Source organism: Phocoena sinus, chromosome 16 (assembly GCF_008692025.1).
Source record: "Phocoena sinus isolate mPhoSin1 chromosome 16, mPhoSin1.pri, whole genome shotgun sequence".
NCBI classification, from domain to species: domain Eukaryota; kingdom Metazoa; phylum Chordata; class Mammalia; order Artiodactyla; family Phocoenidae; genus Phocoena; species Phocoena sinus.
Window position 1 is genome coordinate 50,419,824 of NC_045778.1, and position 19,725 is coordinate 50,439,548.

Consider the following 19,725-nt stretch of genomic DNA (forward strand, 5'->3'; position numbering starts at 1 on the left):
AAAATTTTTAAAAATAAGGAAGACAATAGAATAAAATAAAGGAAAACAAAAATGTAGTAATGTGATCACAGTGTGGTATTTCGACATGGTGTAGGGAAATGAATGGGTAGGTGTATTAGAGAAAATGGGCTATAGACAGAATAATTGGATATGGGATGGCAGCAGCAAATTTGAGGTTTGCAGGATCCAAGTTTGATTGCTTTAGATGTCGTGGACCTTTGGGAAGAGTTGCTGAGGTTAGTTGTTGCCATAGGGTCATCACTGCTGCATTGCCTTGTGTATATGCCAGTGGTCCCTGGACCAAGTCTGTAGCAGGGTACCCACACCAGTGAGCCTAATTGGTTGTAGAAGTGTAAATTTCAATTGACTCTTAATCAGTTAAGGGCAGAAAGGATTTTTAGGCTTGCGCTCAAAGCATTTTTGTTCACATCCTTAATAATGTCTCCCATGAATGCAAAAGAGATCAAAAACAGTATGCAGTGAGTGATTAAGAGGGGAAAAACATATAGGCTAAGTTAACTATAGGATGCTGGCCCAGTTACTAAAACTATATGGCTGGGCTTCCCTGGTGGCGCAGTGGTTGAGAGTCCGCCTGCCAATGCGGAGGACTCGGGTTCGTGCCCCGGCCCGGGAAGATCCCACATGCTGCGGAGCGGCTGGGCCCGTGAGCCATGGCCGCTGAGCCTGAGCGTACGGAGCCTGTGCTCTGCAAGGGGTGAGGCCACAGCAGTGAGAGGCTCGCGTACCGCAAAAAAAAAAAAAAAAAAAAAAACAAAACTATATGGCTATAGTTATTTTTATTTTTTTCAGTAGAAGATGATTATCATTGTTTAAAAATTGACATTCTTTATTATAACTTTTGGATGGTAGTATGGTTTTTATTTTGTTTTTGCCTGTGTTGGGTCTTTGTTGCTGTATGCGGGCTTTCTCTAGCCGTGGCGAGCAGGGGCTACTCTTCTTTGCGGTGCGTGGGCTTCTCATTGCGGTGCTTCTGTTGTTGCAGAGCATGGGCTCTATGCACGTGGGCTTCAGTAGTTGTGTCTCACATGCTTAGTTGCCCCACAGGCATGTGGGATCTTCCCGGACCAGGGATCAAACCCATGTCCCCTGCATTGGCAGGTGGATTCTTAACCACTATGCCACCAGGGAAGTCCTAGTATGGTTATTTTGAAGTCTCACCTCTTCAAAGCCCTCACTGGGGTCAGGATCATACATTTTTGCCTTATCTGTGACAAATGAGCATTTCCTGGCAATTGAAAGAATAGGGGAGAAGGAAGAAGAGAGTGAAATTATGGTACAGTCATACAACAGAATAGCATGAAGCTGTCAAAGCAGAATGTAATCAATTTCTATATAGTGAAATTTACAGACTTTAGTCCCCTTCTGAGGCCGAGACTATGGGTATATATTCTAACTTCAGAAGTTCAAATTCAGCATTCTTTATTCTTTTAGACTCTCCAGGCAGCTGAATTGATTGACTCAGAGTTTCGAACAGGAATGAGCAATAGACAAAAGAACAAAGCTAAAAGAATGGCCAAGTTATTTGCAAAACAGAGATCCAGGGATGCAGTGGAAACTAATGAGAAGAGGTAATAATCTTTTTCTGCTTATTTAAAACAGTAATGTTGGTTAGCTTAAATCTGGGTCTGCTTGATTTCTAAAAACATTTTGATGACATTGTCTTTGGCTGTGGAGTACCATTTGGATTGTCTTTCTGAATTGTCAGAGAGTATTTACTATTACTAGGGACTAGGACAACTTTCCCAGAAAAATCCATGTATGCACATTTTTTTTTTCTTAATAATTATGAGCCCTGAATGAGGATTGAAGATCTCCCAAGGGGAGTGCATTCCAGGTAGCAGGAACCAAGTGTAAATGCCTTAATCATGGAATATTCAAGAAACAGAAAGAAAGGCTGTATGACTGGAATGAGTAGACAGAAGGAAGAGTAGTAGAGAATGAAGTCAGAGAGATGGCCTGAGGACTACAAGTTAAGAATACTACATTTATAAACAGGGTATTATATCACCTGTTCCCTGGCTGGGGGCTAAGCCAAATAGCGGGTAATAATCCAGGCTTGTTTACCTAATTCTGCTGTAGGAAAGAACTCTGTGGGTAAAATCACTGTCCTCACTTTCTTAATGAGTTCATAAAAATCATACCTTTGTGGCTTGGAGTAGCATTTCTCAAGGAGTGGTTCAAAACAACCCCCTTCATAAACATTTTGAGAAGCTTGTTAAAATGTAGATTCTTGGGCCCCACTTAACTCTTAAATCAGAATCTTTAATGGTGTCCAAGAAATGTTTGAGGAAATGGTGCATTCATAAACACATGAGAGCCTATGAAAATAAGCTTTTGTTGCAGATAACAGAACTTTTGTTATTCTTTCCATTCATATAAAGCTAAAAAGTTAAGTGTTTACAGCGTTTATTTAAAAGCTAGGCATATGGTGGGGTAAACAATAAACATCTACTTGGTATAAATTTTTACTTGAAGTTGTTTTTTTAAGTATAAAATCTTTATTGATCTTGTTAACTACAGGTTTTTTTTTTAAGTTAACAGCTCATTAGGATCGTGTAGTAACCTAGTAAGTGTTTTTACTGACTTGTATTCATTTAAGACTTTTACCCAAATATCTGAATATTAGAAATAATAGACCTTATTTTTCAGAGCCCATGACTCATTCATTACACAGATATTTATTAAATACTTTTTATGTGCCAGATACTGTTCTACACTCTCATGATACAGTAGTGAATAAAATAGGTAAGCACTCCTGTCTTCGTGGAGCTTACATTCTAGAGGGAAAGATAGATGAGGAATAAGATAAATAATTATATTAACGTAAGGGTTAAGAAGGAAAAAAGAGGTAAAGCAAGGAACGAACAAGTGAAATGTTTTGTGGGGAGGGAGTTTTAAATTTTAGATAGGATGGTCAGGGAGAGATTCACAGAGGTTACTTTTCAGTAAAGATATGAAAGAAGTAAGGTTGCTAGCCAGCCCTGTGAACATCTTAAAAAGACATTCCAAATAGAGGGAATAGCAAGGACAAAAGCCTGGAAGTAGAAACATGCTTAACAAGTTCAAAGACAGTAAAATGACCAACCAGTGTGACTAGATTGAATTAGAAAGAATTAGAATAATAATAGTCTCCGATTTCTTTCATCACCTTACAGAAAAAATTGTTGGCCAAGATTGCACTATTAAGGTGGAAGGTGGGGCCTGGTGGATATCTATAGAAAATAATGCTGTGTATACCTTAACAATGCTAATTCTTTCTTTCTGTTAATAATTCAATAAAGCAGTTACTTGTCTTCTCCTTTGTAATATTTTGTTATTAGTCTAGCCTCTGTTTTTGTTCTTTTAGTCATAAAATTTTCCTCAAATTTTCTGCACACATTTTTCATCTTCTAATAGTCTTATCTCTATATTTTTCAAGAACTAGTAAGATTATAGTGTGTTGCTCAGTATATTAGTTTTTTTCAGGGTACAAAAGCCTTAAAAAAAAGTTACGCTAGGCCAGATTTAGGTTGTTAGGCCAAAAGAGTTTAAAATAAAAAGGAGAGGAGCTGGTTGTAGAGAGAAGGGGAAAAAAGAATACATTGTTAAATTTGAGATCCAGTCTGAAAGCAAGACGTCTTTGACCTTTTTACATTTATCAGTAAGAGTAGTAGGATAAAGTTTGCTCAAACATTTTTAAGCAGTTAATCTTAGTTATTTGATACATGAAATTGTAAGTAAACCATATAAGCAGAAAATGGCAAAACATTTGTTCAAATGATGGATTCTCTTACATTCATTATGGTTAACATTATCCTTTATTCACTTTTTTTAAATGCTGACTTTTTTTTTTTTTTTAGCAATGATAGCACTGATGGGGAACCAGAAGAAAAGAGACGAAAAATAGCCAATGTTGTTATTAATCAGTCTGCAAATGATTCCAAAGTCCTGATTGATAATATTCCAGACAGTTCTCCCTTAATTGAAGAGGTACTATTGAAATGCCCTAAAGTGTCCTTTGAAATTATTTATAATTTTTTCATACTAATGTGTTAGTAGATGGTATATAATAATCTGTCACTTGAGAGAACTTTTATTATTAAAAATCTAAGTATCTTTACTTCATTAGTAAAAATTGTTAATTATTTAAAAATTTTAAAGCCTGACTATTATTATTAGTCCTACAAATAAATACACCGTATTACTTAAATTATTAGCATAAGATAGATCTTTTAAATTAGTAGTAATTCTGTTTTTCTTATTCAGACAAATGAATGGCCTTTGGAAAGCTTTTGCGAAGAACTTTGCAATGACCTTTTTAATCCCTCCTGGGAGGTAGGATTTCTTCATTACAGTTTCTCTCAGCTCTATTTTCTTGGCTAATGATAAGAACCATGTCAAGCACAATCTGTTTTGTCAGAATTCCTGTTCTTGCCCTGTATCCTTCTCAGAACCACTGGTCAGGGCACTTCTTATCACTCGCCTCTTAAATAGAAAGCTTTAGACTGATTTTCACCTTTCATACCCCTTTTGACATATTTCTTTAGTGAATTGTTCATTTCTTTTCATTCTTTTAGCTATGATATAAAGAGTTGCATATCTTCCAGACAGTAAAAATTTCATCTGGAAGTGGACAATTTTGATTAAGACCAGTAGTTTCCAAGCAGTAGCTTAGCCTCAGAAATATTTCTTCAAAGAAAATCTTGAACAGGTCTCATGTAAAAGAGATGAACTTGAAGTTCCTCTGGTTGAAATTGAGGGTTGGTAGTCTCAAACGATTCTGTCTCACTTCATTTGGCTTCTGAGTAATTTTAAAACACTGTTTTGGAATACCCTTTAGCACTCTTGCTGCTCCTTGATGTACTTCTATTTAAAGCTATTCAAGTCTTAAATGGGGTCTTGAGTAAGTGGATGCAGTGTCAGTGGCATGTTTCCTCCCTTCCAGATGACACTGCAGAAGGCTACAGGGCTACAGTAAAGTATTAGTCATGAGACATTTTATTTGAATTGTCTTCCTTTGATGCTTAACACTGGTAGCTTTGGAACTTAGTATTGATGTATTTATTTCTAAAATATTGGTGTTTGTGCTATAAAGAACATTATATGATGCTTTTCTCTCCTTTCCTGTGGATGATGCTGAATGCAAGTAGAGGTTAGAGGAGTGACAGCCAGGTGGATTAATATCTCAGAAGGAATTTAGAATAGCTGTTTTCTTGCCTTGATTTTTAAAAAAATTCCACATAATCAAAACTGTGAAATAAATATATGTAATTCTTCTTGGACAATAGAAGAAAAACACATTCTTGTGAAGTACTGCTTAGTTCCAATTTCTTAAAAATCTAATATCCCTTTTTCATATTGAAGCAAAGGTAAACACTGTTTCTTAAGCATTTAACCTCTGATATTTGCTTCTTGGTTCTTATTAGGTTCGACATGGTGCAGGCACTGGACTTAGGGAAATCCTTAAAGCTCATGGGAAAAGTGGTGGTAAAATGGGAGACAGCACTTTAGAAGAGGTAAGTGTAAGTGTAGAAAATCAATAATTATCACCAAGTTTCAGTAGGTGGCCTCTCTTTCCAAGACAGGGAAGTAACGGAGCCATGAAGCAGAAATGAGAGGTAAATAATAAGAAACATGGAAAGGTGAACATAAGGAAAAAGATAAAAAGGTTAGGAAGAGATTTATTTATATTATTTATAGACAGGAAGAATGAGTTCAAGGGAAAGATATGTCTGGAAATATTGAGTGGAAAAATATGTAGAAGCACTAGTATTTGAGCAGGATATAAGGGATTAGAATGTAGAGTAAGGTGAATGAAAGGATAGTTTAAAGGTCAGTAAGTAATATGGTGTTAAAATGGAGACACTGGTAATAGGCTAGATAGTAGATACATGATAGATATAATTAATATCAGAGCAGCCTTAAGTGGTTTCTTAATTTCTCTTGGAGTGCAAGTAAAATAATAGAATTCATGAATTTTAAAAATTTTGGTACAGTATATAATAATCATCGAAGAGGATGTGATTAATATTAAAGATAGTAATTGGGACTATTCCATATTTTGTTTATTGTTCCTACAGCTAAAATAATCTGTCCCAGTATTTTGTTTCAGTTTACTATACTATAATAGTTTAGTTTTTGGACCTAATATGTTTTAATACGTTATTAAAAAGTGATCATTTTAACAGATGATTCAACAGCATCAAGAGTGGTTGGAAGACTTGGTTATTAGACTCCTTTGTGTGTTTGCATTAGACAGATTTGGAGACTTTGTTTCTGATGAAGTAAGTATCACCTAAGGGAGGCTTTACCCAATCAAATTTCAGATTCTTACAAAATAAGTTTTTTTGCAAATATGGGTTATCTTACTTTCTCATTTGTAGGTTGTGGCACCAGTTCGTGAAACTTGTGCTCAGACATTAGGTGTGGTGTTAAAACACATGAATGAAACAGGAGTTCATAAGACTGTGGACGTGCTGCTTAAATTACTTACACAAGAACAATGGGAAGTTAGACATGGTGGTCTGCTAGGAATAAAATATGCTTTGGCAGTTCGTCAGGTAAACACTTCAGTTTTTGAAGCATGTATGGGAGAGTTTTTTCCCCCTCTTAGTTTATTTTCATTAATTAAATGAATTGGCCCTAGATTCTTAGTGTTACAGGTAAGCCAGTCCTTCAAGATTTGCCTTGTTGAGGTAGTATCATAGAGATAGGTGATGCTAATAAGAATTCAAGTACAAATTAAAAGATAGGCTTGGAAACCTGTTTCTATTTCATAGCAAGACCAGTTCTCGGTGAGATTCCTACTGTATGATCACAGGAGTAGCCTCTGGGAGCTGCCTTTATTGGGGCGATTGAAAAAAGGGTAGTTTGGAGTAATGAGAAGCAGGAAGAGATGGCTTTCTTTTCCCTCTTCTCTTGTATTCCCTTTGGTTGTCAGTGGTGTTGAATGAGAAATAGAAGTTAAGGTTCTAGCACAGGGGTGTGTATGTGTGTGTATTCACACTGGGAATTCATAGTCCCGCCTTGAAAACATGTTCTGATGTTTCAAGTCACAATGAAAAATGAAGTACTTGATACTGTTATGTTCTTTTTGAAATGAGATTAGTTACATAGGCATCTGTTGATGTTATTTTTCGTTTCCATTTACGTGATTCTTTTAAAATAAATATTGGAATTTGTGCTTCCATATGTAAATTTAATAAAAGATGTTTAAGCACAATAATTGTACTATAGAAAATTAATCTATTTTGATCTACTCTTTTACAGGATGTAATTAATACTTTATTGCCTAAAGTTTTAACTAGAATAATTGAAGGACTCCAGGATCTTGATGATGATGTGAGAGCTGTTGCTGCAGCATCATTAGTACCTGTGGTAGAAAGCCTTGTGTATCTTCAGACACAAAAAGTAAATATTTTTGCATTTTCTTCATGTAGAGCCTGTTTACATTTGAGGTGTAGCATGTTAGGAAAAACAGACTTTTTTCGCCATTCTCCATTTTTCTTATGACAAATAACCCTCTGATGCATGGAATCTCGATTATATATTATCCTTGGGAAGAGTGAACTGTGTCTATTTATCTTTCCCTTTCATGTACAGAATATGTAGGGAACTTCCTGGAGAAGGAAGCAACCATCCCTTCTTCATTTCATTCCCAGTTTTTAGGCATATGAGATTTTTGTTTGTTTTGATTTTGGTTTTGGCTTTTGGTTTTTTAATCTGGTTTCATCTTTGAAATGCCTCTTTTAAGATCTATCTGACTTCCTTTTGTATAATCAAAACTGGAACACATGTATTTGGGAGTGTGGCAAGCAGTACTTTGAAAGCTCAGAAACTAAATTTGTCCTTCCATGATGATTAGGAATATATTAAATATATTAAATTACTTTACTCAGAGAGTCCTGACATGTGTGTCTACACTGTATTGGTTTCAAAGTTTAGTTTTTTACATAAAATAGAGTATTGGATAACTTATTTCCTGAATTCTCCATCCCATTATGAGCCTCATGAGAAAGGGCAGTGCCAAAGTAGAGTTGAGTGGCATTAAAAAGAGAGGTAGAGAATTGTTAAAGGCTTCTTAACTTTGCTCAAAACTGGCATTATCCAGGGTCATTGGGATTGTATATGTTGTTGAATCAGTAGTGACTCCTGAGATACAATTTGACACGACTCGGGAATATTTCTTGCAAAGTTAATAACTGTTTTCTTGATAACTAATCTTACAGGTACCCTTCATTATAAATACATTATGGGATGCTCTTCTGGAACTAGATGATCTAACAGCTTCAACAAATAGTATTATGACTCTTCTTTCATCCTTGTTAACTTATCCTCAGGTTCAACAATGCAGGTAATTATTTCTATTCAGTGGAAAAAGTAAAAAGTGTTTACACACATTTCCAGATAATTAAGCCTAAAAATACAATAGTCTAGCACCGTTTAGAACAGTACGGTGAGTTGGGGATGCCAAAGACAGTTATTTCCAGGAGGACTTTTCTTCTTGACTGTCTAGCCACCAGCTCTTTTGGGGCAGGAACTTAGGTCATATTCTTGGGTTAGTTCATTTATATAATTCTTCGATTTGTTCATCCTGTAATAGTTAACATTAGAAATACAATTATTACATATTATTTTCACCTCTAGCCCCAGACTATGGAATTTTAGCCTTTGTGACATTTAGTTAATAGAATTACCGTTGAACATCAGTTTTATTTTTTCCAAAATTTGCTACTCTGTAAACTTTTTCTTTGTGATGTTCACTTCAACTCTTGTTCTTGATTTCAATAATCAGTCGTCAGGAAGGGAATACATAATAATGTAATATAATGTCCAAAGGCAGAGTCTGGGTGAAGCCAAAACATAAACCAAAAATTTAAAGTGTTGTTTATTTTCCTATCCTGATATTTGAAATGAAGCTCAGCTAATTAATGTATTCCCTACCTTTTAGACTGGCTCCTGAATATTATTTTCTATTAATAGTATCCTTGGAGATAGAGAAGAAAATCGTATGCAACTTAAAAAAAAAAATCACAGATGAGAAAGTTATTCTTCTTAGCCTAGTGAGAGTGTTCAATGAATGTTTATGTGGTTATGATTATAAATGATTTCTGGTTCTGTGAGTGCATCTATTTCCAATGAAAATCATCAATGTGTGAAAAATGTTTCAAATAATACTGACCTGCTGGTAGTCCTTCAGTGTTAAATTTAGGCTAGTAGGACAGCTCACAAATTGGAGTAGCAAAATAAATGCCTATAAAATGAAGAAAAAAGTTGAAGTGGTAGTGCATATATGGCGTTTCCTAATTTTCAGATGCTTTCATTGGTATAAGGATTAAATCAGTTAATCTATATGAAAACCCTTCTCAAGCTTCAAAATGCAAGAGTTCTTAATTACTCTATATCAGGGGTTGGCAAACTTTTTCTGCCCAGATAGTGATGTTTTGGCTTTGTGGGCCATATGATCTCTGTCAAAACTACTCAACTCTGCCATTGTAGCACAAAAGTAGTCATAGATAATACATAAAGGAATGAACATGCCTGCGATCCAATAAACTTTATTTAAAAAAACCAAGTAGAGTGGATTTGAACTGTGAGCCTTAGTTTGTTGGCACCTGCCCTAAATAAAGACTTTGGACTTTAAAAAAAAATAATCAAGTGGACAGTGTCTGGAAAGCTAGATAATGTAAACAAAAATGAAAGAATGTAGTGAAAATTCTGTTAATTCAATGAGAAATAATGTAGTTTTTGATTTTTTTTTTCAAAATTGCCTTAGAAAATTTGCTTCATATGTTTTGATATTTGGCAGATACTTTCCAGCTTATGTAAGAAGAAATGCAGCATGTATTTGGAGCATGAACAGTTACACTATTAACAAGACCTGTTATAATGCTTTTATAATACATATTTGACTGTTTTATGTCCGTGTGTGCATGTGTTTTAAGTTATAATTTTATAAGTAAATTTACTAAATGTGTAAATAAATTTAAGAAGTGATGTTCATACAAACCTGCAAGTAATGAAAATAGCATTAAAAGATGGACCTCCTGAGAGGAACCAAAAGAACAGATAAATAGTTACAACGACGTATTCTTTTTTCCTCATTTCTTTTTCTACAGAGTTATATATTTCAAGTGCTAGTTATAAATAATTTCCTAATTTGAGGTAACTTTTATAAATGACTCACGGATGTGACAGGAATCTTAGTCCAAGTTGTTAGCCTACACGTGGCTTTGCTTGCTTTCCCATTTAAAATCTAATCTGTGAGGGGCTTCCCTGGTGGTGCAGTGGTTGGGAGTCCGCCTGCCGAATCAGGGGACACAGGTTCGTGCCCTGGTCTGGGAAGATCCCACATGCCGCGGAGCGGCTGGGCCCGTGAGCCATGGCCGCTGAGCCTGCGTGTCCGGAGCCTGTGCTCCGCAACGGGAGAGGCCACAACAGTGAGAGGCCCGCGTACAGCAAAAAAAAAAAAAAAAAAAAATCTAATCTGTGAGAAGGAAGATAATTTGAATTTTCCTAACTTAGTAATGCTAGATCAGGATAACATATTTCAAATCTACTACCATACCATCTCTTGTTTCTTTTGATATGTGATAGAGATGGCCCCAAAGGGGGTTGTAGGTTATGTGCACCTATTGGTTACCCATTGGGGTTAGCCATGGGAAAGTAGTAAGGATTAGCAATCCTGATTTTGTGTAGGCTGACTACCAGCTAAGATACATGCCCCCATTTTCCTGAGTAAGAACAGACTGAGAATAAGTGCAGTTATATTGGAAAGTTCTAATTTGATAAAGGTTAATTCATGGCATTAGTGCCACAGAACAACCTAATGTTAATATTTCTACTCTTCTTTATGACCACATTTGCTCTGTCTGTACTGGTACTATATAATAACGGTTTTGAATGAGGGTGTTAAGCGAATGTTCATATGAAATTGTATTGTCTTTTTAGAATTTATTCATCAAAAAAGATGCTAGGTCCACAAGGAATTGATACTTAGATAATGTATCAATAGAGCTTCAATTGAGAATGAGTAAGATTAATTTGTGTCTTCTTTATTAGTATTCAACAGTCACTCACAGTTTTAGTTCCACGAGTCTGGCCTTTTTTGCATCACACTATATCATCAGTTCGAAGAGCAGCATTGGAAACTCTGTTCACTTTATTATCAACTCAAGACCAGGTAAGAACTAATTACCATAGTAATCTTGAAATTTATATAAATTAATTTTGTAAAATAAATATGATCACCAGGTTACCCTTGCTTCACATAAAGATCAGGAGAATGCTAGGCCTAGTAAAATTGTATGGTGACTCTGTAGACACATAAGAATGTAATCACCATAAGGGCGGAAATATTTTAATATTTTGTTGTAGGTTGTATTCCCAGCACTTGGAATATTGCTTAACACATGGATGGCCCTCAGTGAGTATTTGTCAAATGAAAGATTGATTGAATATTCCCTTCCTGTCAGAGACTTGTTGTTCATTCTTTTCTTGCTCTGTGTGGTTGACAGTTGGATGACATTTGAAGCTCTGCAGTATGACTCTAAAGACTGATAATAAAATTGCTAGGCACTTACCTTCTCTTAAGGATTACGCAATCTTAAGAGCATGGTATTTCAAAGGATAGTATACTTCAGGAGTAACACAATGAAATGCCTACAGAGAACCTTCAGGTAATAGCACTGTGTGAATGGAATCTGTTAATGAGCTGAGGAGTCCTTGCCCTGTCTGTAAAAGGCTTCACATTCCTATTTTAAAAATAGCCCTAAAGGTCAAACAAAATACTAGAATTTAGGGAAACACCATAAGGAATCTATTCTTCTATCATGCTGTTATTTATAGATACTGCAGTTTGAGACGGTTGTCTTCAAAAAGCAGTGATTAATTTTTTAGACAATATAGTAGGGATAAATGTCTCTTTTGTGTTCACTAACCATGCATTCATATGTGAATTAGGAATATTCCATGTAGACCTACTTTAATCTACAACATGATGTTGTGTTGCACTACCATGAATCAATGTTTGTAAAGTTTCGTTTTACATTATCTTTTTTGTCTAATCACAGTCTTCTAAGGAAAAACTATCAGGTCTGTTTTATAATCCTTAGTTGATAAGGCATGGGTTCATATGACAAAACCGGCATGGGTTGTTCTGAGTTTTCACTTCATTTTTGTTTTACTTTTGTGAGTTTTGCCTAAATGTTTTTGATGTAAATATTCTTAAATTCACTTTCGGTAGACCTCTTGAAGTTATCAAATTTCTTCCCTTCATGTTGTTGTTGTTTGGAGCAGTTTTAAGTTTATAGAAAAACAGCGAAAAGTACATAGTTCCCATATGCCCCTACCCATATGCACACAGTTTCCCCTTTAGCTAAGATCTTGCATTAGTGTAGTACATTTGTTACAGTTGATAAACCAATATTGATATATTATTAACAAAGTCTACAGTTTACATTAGGGTTCACTCTTTGTATTGTAGATTCTATGGGTTTTGATAAATGTACAGTGGTATGTGTCCATTAGAGTAACATAGAGAATAGTTTCACTGCCCTAAAAAATGCCTGAGCCCCACCTATGCATTTCTACTTTTCCTCCCTTCAGAGCCTTAGCAACCACTGATCCTTTTACTGTCTTCATGGTTTTGCCTTTTGCAGAATGTCATATAGTTGGAGTCATGTAGTAAGTAGCCTTTTAAGAGAGGCTTTTTTTCATTTAGCAATACAGAAGTAAGGTTCCTCCATGTCTTTTTGTGACTTGATAGCTCATTTCTTTTTATCACTGAATAATGTTCCATTGTATGGATGTAACACAGTTCATATATTCACCTATTGAAGGATATTTTTGTTTCTTTCTGTTTGGGCCATTATGAACAAAGTTTTAAACATTCACTTGCAGGTTTTTGTATGGGCATAGTTTTCAGTGAAATACCAAGGAGCATAATTGCTGGATCATATAGTAAGAGTATGTTTAATTTTATAAGAAAGTGTCTTCCAAAAGTGGCTGCACCATTTTACATTTCCACCAGCAGTGAATGAGAGTTTGTGTTGCTCTACATCATCTCCCAGCATTTGATGTTGTCAGTGTTGTGGATTTCAGCCTTTCTAATAAGTGTATAGTGGTATCTCACTATAGTTTTAATTTGCAGTTCCCTAATGATATATGATGTTAAACATCTTTTCATATGCTTTTTACCATCTATATTTCTTCTTTAATGAAGTGTTCAGATCTTTTCCCCATTTTTAAATTGGGTTGTTTTCTTACTGTTGAATTTTAAGATTCCTTTGGATATTTTGTATATGAGTTCCTCATTATTCTTTTAAGCCTTTCTGTTCTTTATAAGGTGGTTAAGCCACCTGCAGTCTCTTTTAAACTTAACTTTTGTGGCATTATTTCTTTAGTAATGTCAACTTTATTTACATTATTAGGAAATCAGGTATTTCATATAAATCAGTTTTCTAAATAGTTGAAACATACTTTTTTGCCACCAAAAATAGTTACCCATTAAAATCATTGACAAACCTGGTTATCATCTTAAAGTATATTAAACATAAGTTAATTTTTTTTTTTTTTTTGTGGTACGCGGGCCTCTCACTGTTGTGGCCTCTCCCGTTGCGGAGCACAGGCTCCGGACACGCAGGCTTAGCGGCCATGGCTCACAGGCCCAGCCGCTCCGCGGCATGTGGGGTCCTCCCGGACCGGGGCATGAACCCATGTCCCCTGCATCGGCAGGCGGACTCTCAACCACTGCGCCACCAGGGAAGCCCATAAGTTAATATTTTTTGATGTATGAGTCACCAAGATGATTTATTGGTCAATAGTGTGCTTGCTTATTACAGTATACCATGGGAATATTGAGATACATGAGTCACACTGCTTCTTTTTCAGTTGCTTTTTCCTAGGTGTTTTTTTTTTTTTTTCCCTCTCAGCTGTCAATTGTGATTTCTCACTTTTATCCATCTTAAAATCTGGTTCCTCCTCTCATGTTTCAAAATTTTTTGATCCCAGAATTGCTCTAAATCCCCTTCAAAATTGTTTTAGCCCCTCAGTGATTGGTTTGTTTGTTTGTTTTTTAAATAAATTTATTTATTATTCATTTTTGGCTGCGTTGGGTCTTCGTTGCTGCGTGCAGGCTTTCTCTAGTTGAGGCGAGTGGAGGCTACTCTTGGTTGCAGTGCGCGGGCTTCTCATTGCGGTGGTTTCTCTTGTTGCGCAGCACAGGCTCTATGCGCGTGGGCTCAGTAGTTGTGGTGCACGGGCTTAGTTGCTCTGCAGCATGTGGGATATTCCTGCACCAGGGCTCAAACCCGTGTCCCCCACATTGGCAGGCAGATACTTAACCACTGTGCCACCAGGGAAGTCCTCAATGATTATTGATATTGGCTATTAAAATTATGTGGTTGTGAAAACATCTCTACGGTGTTCTGTGATGTTGATTTCTTTTTATTCGGGGCTTTATTTATTTATTTATTTATGTCCTTTGACCAAATTTGAATTTGCCTTTACTGGCTTATAAATGAATGCTTTGGCCTTAGCATATGTAAAAGATTGATGATGATGACTGTCATTTCTTATACCAGAACTCTATTGTGTTTGTATGTGATTTGTGGTACGTCAGCCATCACTTATGCATAGGCCCTCAATATTTGTTAAATAAATTTATATAAAATTCAGTTCAGGGTGTTACGGGAAATTATCAATAAGAAAAAATCCTACATGGTTCTTAATTTGAAAAAATTTATGGTATGATTGTGATAAGACTCTTATGTAATAAGTTTAATAACCTCTGCAAATAAATAATGGAAGACCAGAATAAGACAGGTGTCAGGAAGCAGCATTGAAGGCTAGACTAAGTGCTGAAAGATCAGGAGGATTTGGGTTATAAGGTTAAAAAAAGTCATCTTCCCTTACTTCTTCCTATTTAACATCTAATATCTTTAATACATACTTCTATAAGCATCTCATTTTTCTGAATAATATGTCAGTTTCAAATTAGGCAAGTTATACAGACTGTATTAAACAAAAGAGCTTTTCCATTCTCCTCCTTTTAGACATTTAAATCTATCCTGCTTCCATATCTTCCGTCCAGTTATTCTGATATGTGCATAATCCTTTATTTTTCTAGGTTTTAATATTTATTGTATTTCCTGTGTCCTTTTGTGTTTGTTATCTATGCCTCTTCTTTTTCTCTTCTTAAAAAAATTTTAATGGTGTCACTAATGAAATTTCCCATTGTTACTATCTATCCTGTATCTTCAGAGTGTCTTTTTACTAAAAGCATTGCTGTCAGTGAAACTTAATATTGATGCATGTAGATTATTTTGTGCTTTGTCACTGCCCTGAGCCTTGCTCTCCAGTAGCCTCACCATTGGAGGCTGTAGTTATGGTGCATATCACCCACTCTTAGTACATTCCACTTTTTGGCCCCCACATATATCCTTTACTATTTTGTTTGATTTTTTGTTCTGTTTTTTCCCAAAATAATACTATAAAGCCAAACCCTTTCAGATTACTTTTCTTACTACCACCACCTCTTTTTCATTTTTTTAATTTTGGGAAATTATTTAAATAGAAAAAAGAGGGAATTATAAAACAACATTCATCTATCCACTATCCACACTTGGCATTTGTTATAATTCTTACTTGCTTCAAGTTTTTTTCATGAAAAATATAAAGAATAAATGGTAACCCCCTTAGAACATCACCTATTTTCTAATTTACCCATTTTCTTTCTTCTGTATATTTATAAAAAAATATTATTGTCCTTTCCCTAATAGTTGGCTCTTTAAGGTTTTGAATCAGTCTTTGTATATTTAGTTTCTACGCAGTCATAGTATTTTTAAAAGGGGAGAATTTGAGTTAAGTCTCAGGATAATTTGGGGGACCATAGCCTCATTTACTTGCAAACTTGTTAGTAATTTGTCATTGCCTACTACATTAGAATTAAATTCCAGTCTTTCTTGTTCTTCTGTTATTTCGCTCTTGTCAGCCTTTTCCTCTGCTATTCCCTAATATTGTCCACGTCTACCCCTGTATCCCAGTTGTAACCATGTTACATTCTTTTGATGAGAGTATCTTTGTACATGGCTCATCACCAACACTACCTGCCCCCAGCCACACACACATTTTCTCTCCTAAATATTCGCTCCGTTTCTTCCTCGCTGTAACTTTCCTTCAGGAAACAGGTCAGATTTCTAGGGCCATAAAGTTATTCTGACTTATACAACTCACTATGATTTTTCTTTATCTAAAACATTATTTAAATAAAGTCATTATGCAGTGAAAAGCATTTATTTAATGGTTATTGTTAATCTTGTGATTTTGGCAACATTATTTGCTTTCTGAGAAGATAGCAGAGTAAACCATGTGTGATGCTTTTATCTGTTATTGTGTTCCTCCCATGGCATTACCTGATAGTTATTATAGACTGATTAATAGCTATGCACAGACTCTTGTAATGCAAGCCCATGGTCTCTTACCTGCAATTTTGAAATCCAGCACTTCTGTAAGTTGGGTCAACTTATAAAACTACTTATTTGGCAGAAAAACCTGACCATTCTGAGTAAGTCTTTATCCTACCTAATGTGCCTATTCACAAATTTTGCTGCAGAAATATTAATATATTTTATTCAAATGCTGCCTCAGACTCTATTGAGGATATTACATAACATATGGTATATACCACCTCATTACTGTTCTAAAATTTGAAAAAATTCTGAATTTTAAAACATATTTGGCTCCAGGGAATTTGGACTACAGATGTTAGGCCTGTTGTGACAATAAAATATACCTTCATATAGCTTGCCTTACTTTTTTCTGAGCTGCATTCTATCACTGTTGTTTCCTCTTCAGTGGTTTAATGAAAAGATCCCTTAACTAAACAGAGAATCTGGGTTCTAACCTTAGCTCTACCATTTGTTAGCTTTATGACCTTGATCAAGTTTATTTAACCCTCTGGTGATAATCTCTATTGATCCTTTTTCAGAGTAATATATTGACCAAGTAAGATACTGTATATGAAAGTGCCTTAATTCTGTACAAATACAAATTATTAATAGTACAGACATAACAATAATAATTAACACTTACACTTCTTGGAAATCTTTCCTAACAATTTCAAAATCTAATTTGTATTCTAGGGTGTAAGAATGATATGTAATTGTAGTAATAATAATCCAGGCTATTATTGAGAGCTTAACTTTATGCTGTGAATTTCAGTAAGCACTATAAATGGGGTGGCTATTGCCATTCCTATTTTGCACATGAGGGAACTGATGATCAAAAATTAAGAAACCTTCCCAAACTCACAGCTACACATCTCATAGTAAGCGACTCAACTCAGATTTAGATCCAATTCTTGCTGACTTTCAGCTTCTAGTTTTAGAAGACAAAATGGAATGTGTCTCTTGCATTACCTTCCCATTTCTGAATATGAAGTCACCTTAAGTCCAAAGTGAAAAAAACTTCAGAGCTAATTTACTAGTTAGCTCTGTTTTGGTTTCAGTTCCTAGCTTCTCAACCTATTCCCCTCAATAATTCCAAGGTAATTTGGTGATGCCAAACCTCACTGTAGCTCAGTGCATCAGTACCTCATAAAGGCTGATGCCTCTGTTCCATTGGAAGTATTTTGATTATCTTTAGTAATTTTGTGTTTTGTTTTGCTTTGTAAAACCAGAAGACTTTATAAGAAGATATCCTAAATCTTAAAATTTATCCGATCGTAAGTGTGTATACATAGCACAGGGAGATCAGCTCGATGCTTTGTGACGACCTAGAGGGGTGGGATAAGGAGGGTGGGAGGGAGGCTCAAGAGGGAGGGGGTATGGGGATATATGTATACATACAGCTGATTCACTTTTGTTGTACAGCAGAAACTAACACAACATTGTAAAGCAGTTATACTCCAGTAAAGATGGGAAAAGAAAAGTGCATATGCAGATATGCTCATCTCTAAAATGTTTTTGTGTAGAATCACAGTTAATATAGTTATTTATGAAATAATAAACTCTCATTTCTTTATTTATTTGGCTGTACCATGCAGCTTGTGGGGGATCTTAGTTCCCTGATTACGGATCAAATCCGGGCCCCTGGCAGTGGAAGCACAGAGTTCTAACCACTGGACTACCAGGGAATTCCCGAAATCTCATTTCTTTTACACTTCCATGTGACATACCTTGGCATCTGTGAAAATAAATTGTTTAATCCCTGTGCCTTTATCTCTGTTGTTAACATATGAAAGTATTGGCAAGCCTGGCTTCTCAGGGAGTATGAAATAAGAACTCTTAAGCAAACCAAATTAATTTCATTTGGTAATGACTAAAATCAAGATGTAACTTTTTTTTTTTTCTGAACTAGGAGCTTGACAAAATGAAGTAATTGATCACTTGCTTTTCCTTTAATTAAAGTGTTTTTTATTGGAGTATAGTTGATTTACAATGTTGTGTTAGTGTCTGCTGTACAGCTTGACAAAGTGAAGTAATTGATCACTTTTCCTTTTATTAAAAAAGTATTTTTTATTGGAGTATAGTTGATTTACAATGTTGTGTTAGTTTCTGCTGTACAGCAAAGTGAATCAGTTATACATACCCATATATTCACTCTTTTTTAGATTCTATTCTCATATGAGTCATTACTTGTTTTTTCTTTCTATAGACTATTTATTCATGTGAGTTTATCTATGAATGTATATGTCTATCAGCGAACTACTTTACTGGAATGTCTAGATTAATTTTCTTGATAACCACTATCTGTTTTAACCAGAACTCGACTTCACGATCTAGGAAAATATGCTTCTGGACATTAATCTAGTTTAGCCATGTTTTGTTGACTGGGTCAACTTTTCCATTCCATTTGCATCAGTCACTTTGTGAGTCAATCCAGAATTTCAATACATACAGTATTGATTTTTGTTTGAAAGGCAAACATTAGCATGACGCTTATATTTAGCATGAAGACATACATGAGATTGAGTTGGAATCTGGGGCATAGTTAGTCCAGGATGTAAGAAAATTTAACATATGCATATGTAGAGAAGGAAAGAAAGACCAAAAGAATAGAGCTAAAACTTTGGCATTTGAGAACATTAGCATAATTAGGTATTGACCAGGTTTTATAAAGGTATGAAAAGAGGATAGCAAAGTTTATATATTTAGTTGACTTTCAATAAATATTGGTTGGACAAATAAATAAAACAAGGCATTATAAATTGTCTAAATATAGAATTGGGTTTGTTTTTGTTTTTGGCAGTGGGCCAAAATAGGATTTCAGACCCAATTAGTGGAAGAACATAGAACTCAGTATGATTCATCACTTTGTTGTAGCTTCTTTCCAGATTTTCTTCCCTGCAACCCCAGATCATTTGATATGGAGATAGAAATGATGATGCATTTGCCTGCAGGCAGGAATCAGGTGTTCATGGTAATGATAATCAGATTGCTGCTTTTTTTTCCCACATCTTCCCACTTTGTGGGTGTGCTTGGGGGAAGATAAAAGAGGGGGCACAGCAAAATGGTACAGGCAAGATCTTATCCCACCTAAGATGCCAATTTTGCCAGTTAGGGATTTATTGCCAACTACAGTTGTGGAAAATTTTGCATATTACCAACTATTCCCTGTGACTTTGGACCATTCCCCTAAGCAAGGTAGATTTAACAGATATTTTAGTGCCTACCATGTGCCTACAATTTTCTAGATACTTATTGGTAAGAGACAAGGTCTCTGCCC

General features: G+C 35.4%; 1 protein-coding gene across 1 annotated transcript in view; it reads left to right on the plus strand.

Annotated features, from left to right (window-relative positions):
- BTAF1 (B-TFIID TATA-box binding protein associated factor 1) overlaps nucleotides 1-19,725 on the plus strand; it is a 93,168-nt gene that overhangs the window by 25,790 nt on the left and 47,653 nt on the right. The window contains exons 6-14 of the mRNA XM_032608293.1: nucleotides 1,453-1,589; nucleotides 3,861-3,990; nucleotides 4,267-4,335; nucleotides 5,427-5,516; nucleotides 6,189-6,284; nucleotides 6,384-6,560; nucleotides 7,270-7,410; nucleotides 8,229-8,353; nucleotides 11,062-11,182. Coding sequence (XP_032464184.1) covers nucleotides 1,453-1,589; nucleotides 3,861-3,990; nucleotides 4,267-4,335; nucleotides 5,427-5,516; nucleotides 6,189-6,284; nucleotides 6,384-6,560; nucleotides 7,270-7,410; nucleotides 8,229-8,353; nucleotides 11,062-11,182 — 1,086 coding nt within the window. The remainder of the gene's footprint in view (nucleotides 1-1,452; nucleotides 1,590-3,860; nucleotides 3,991-4,266; nucleotides 4,336-5,426; nucleotides 5,517-6,188; nucleotides 6,285-6,383; nucleotides 6,561-7,269; nucleotides 7,411-8,228; nucleotides 8,354-11,061; nucleotides 11,183-19,725) is intronic.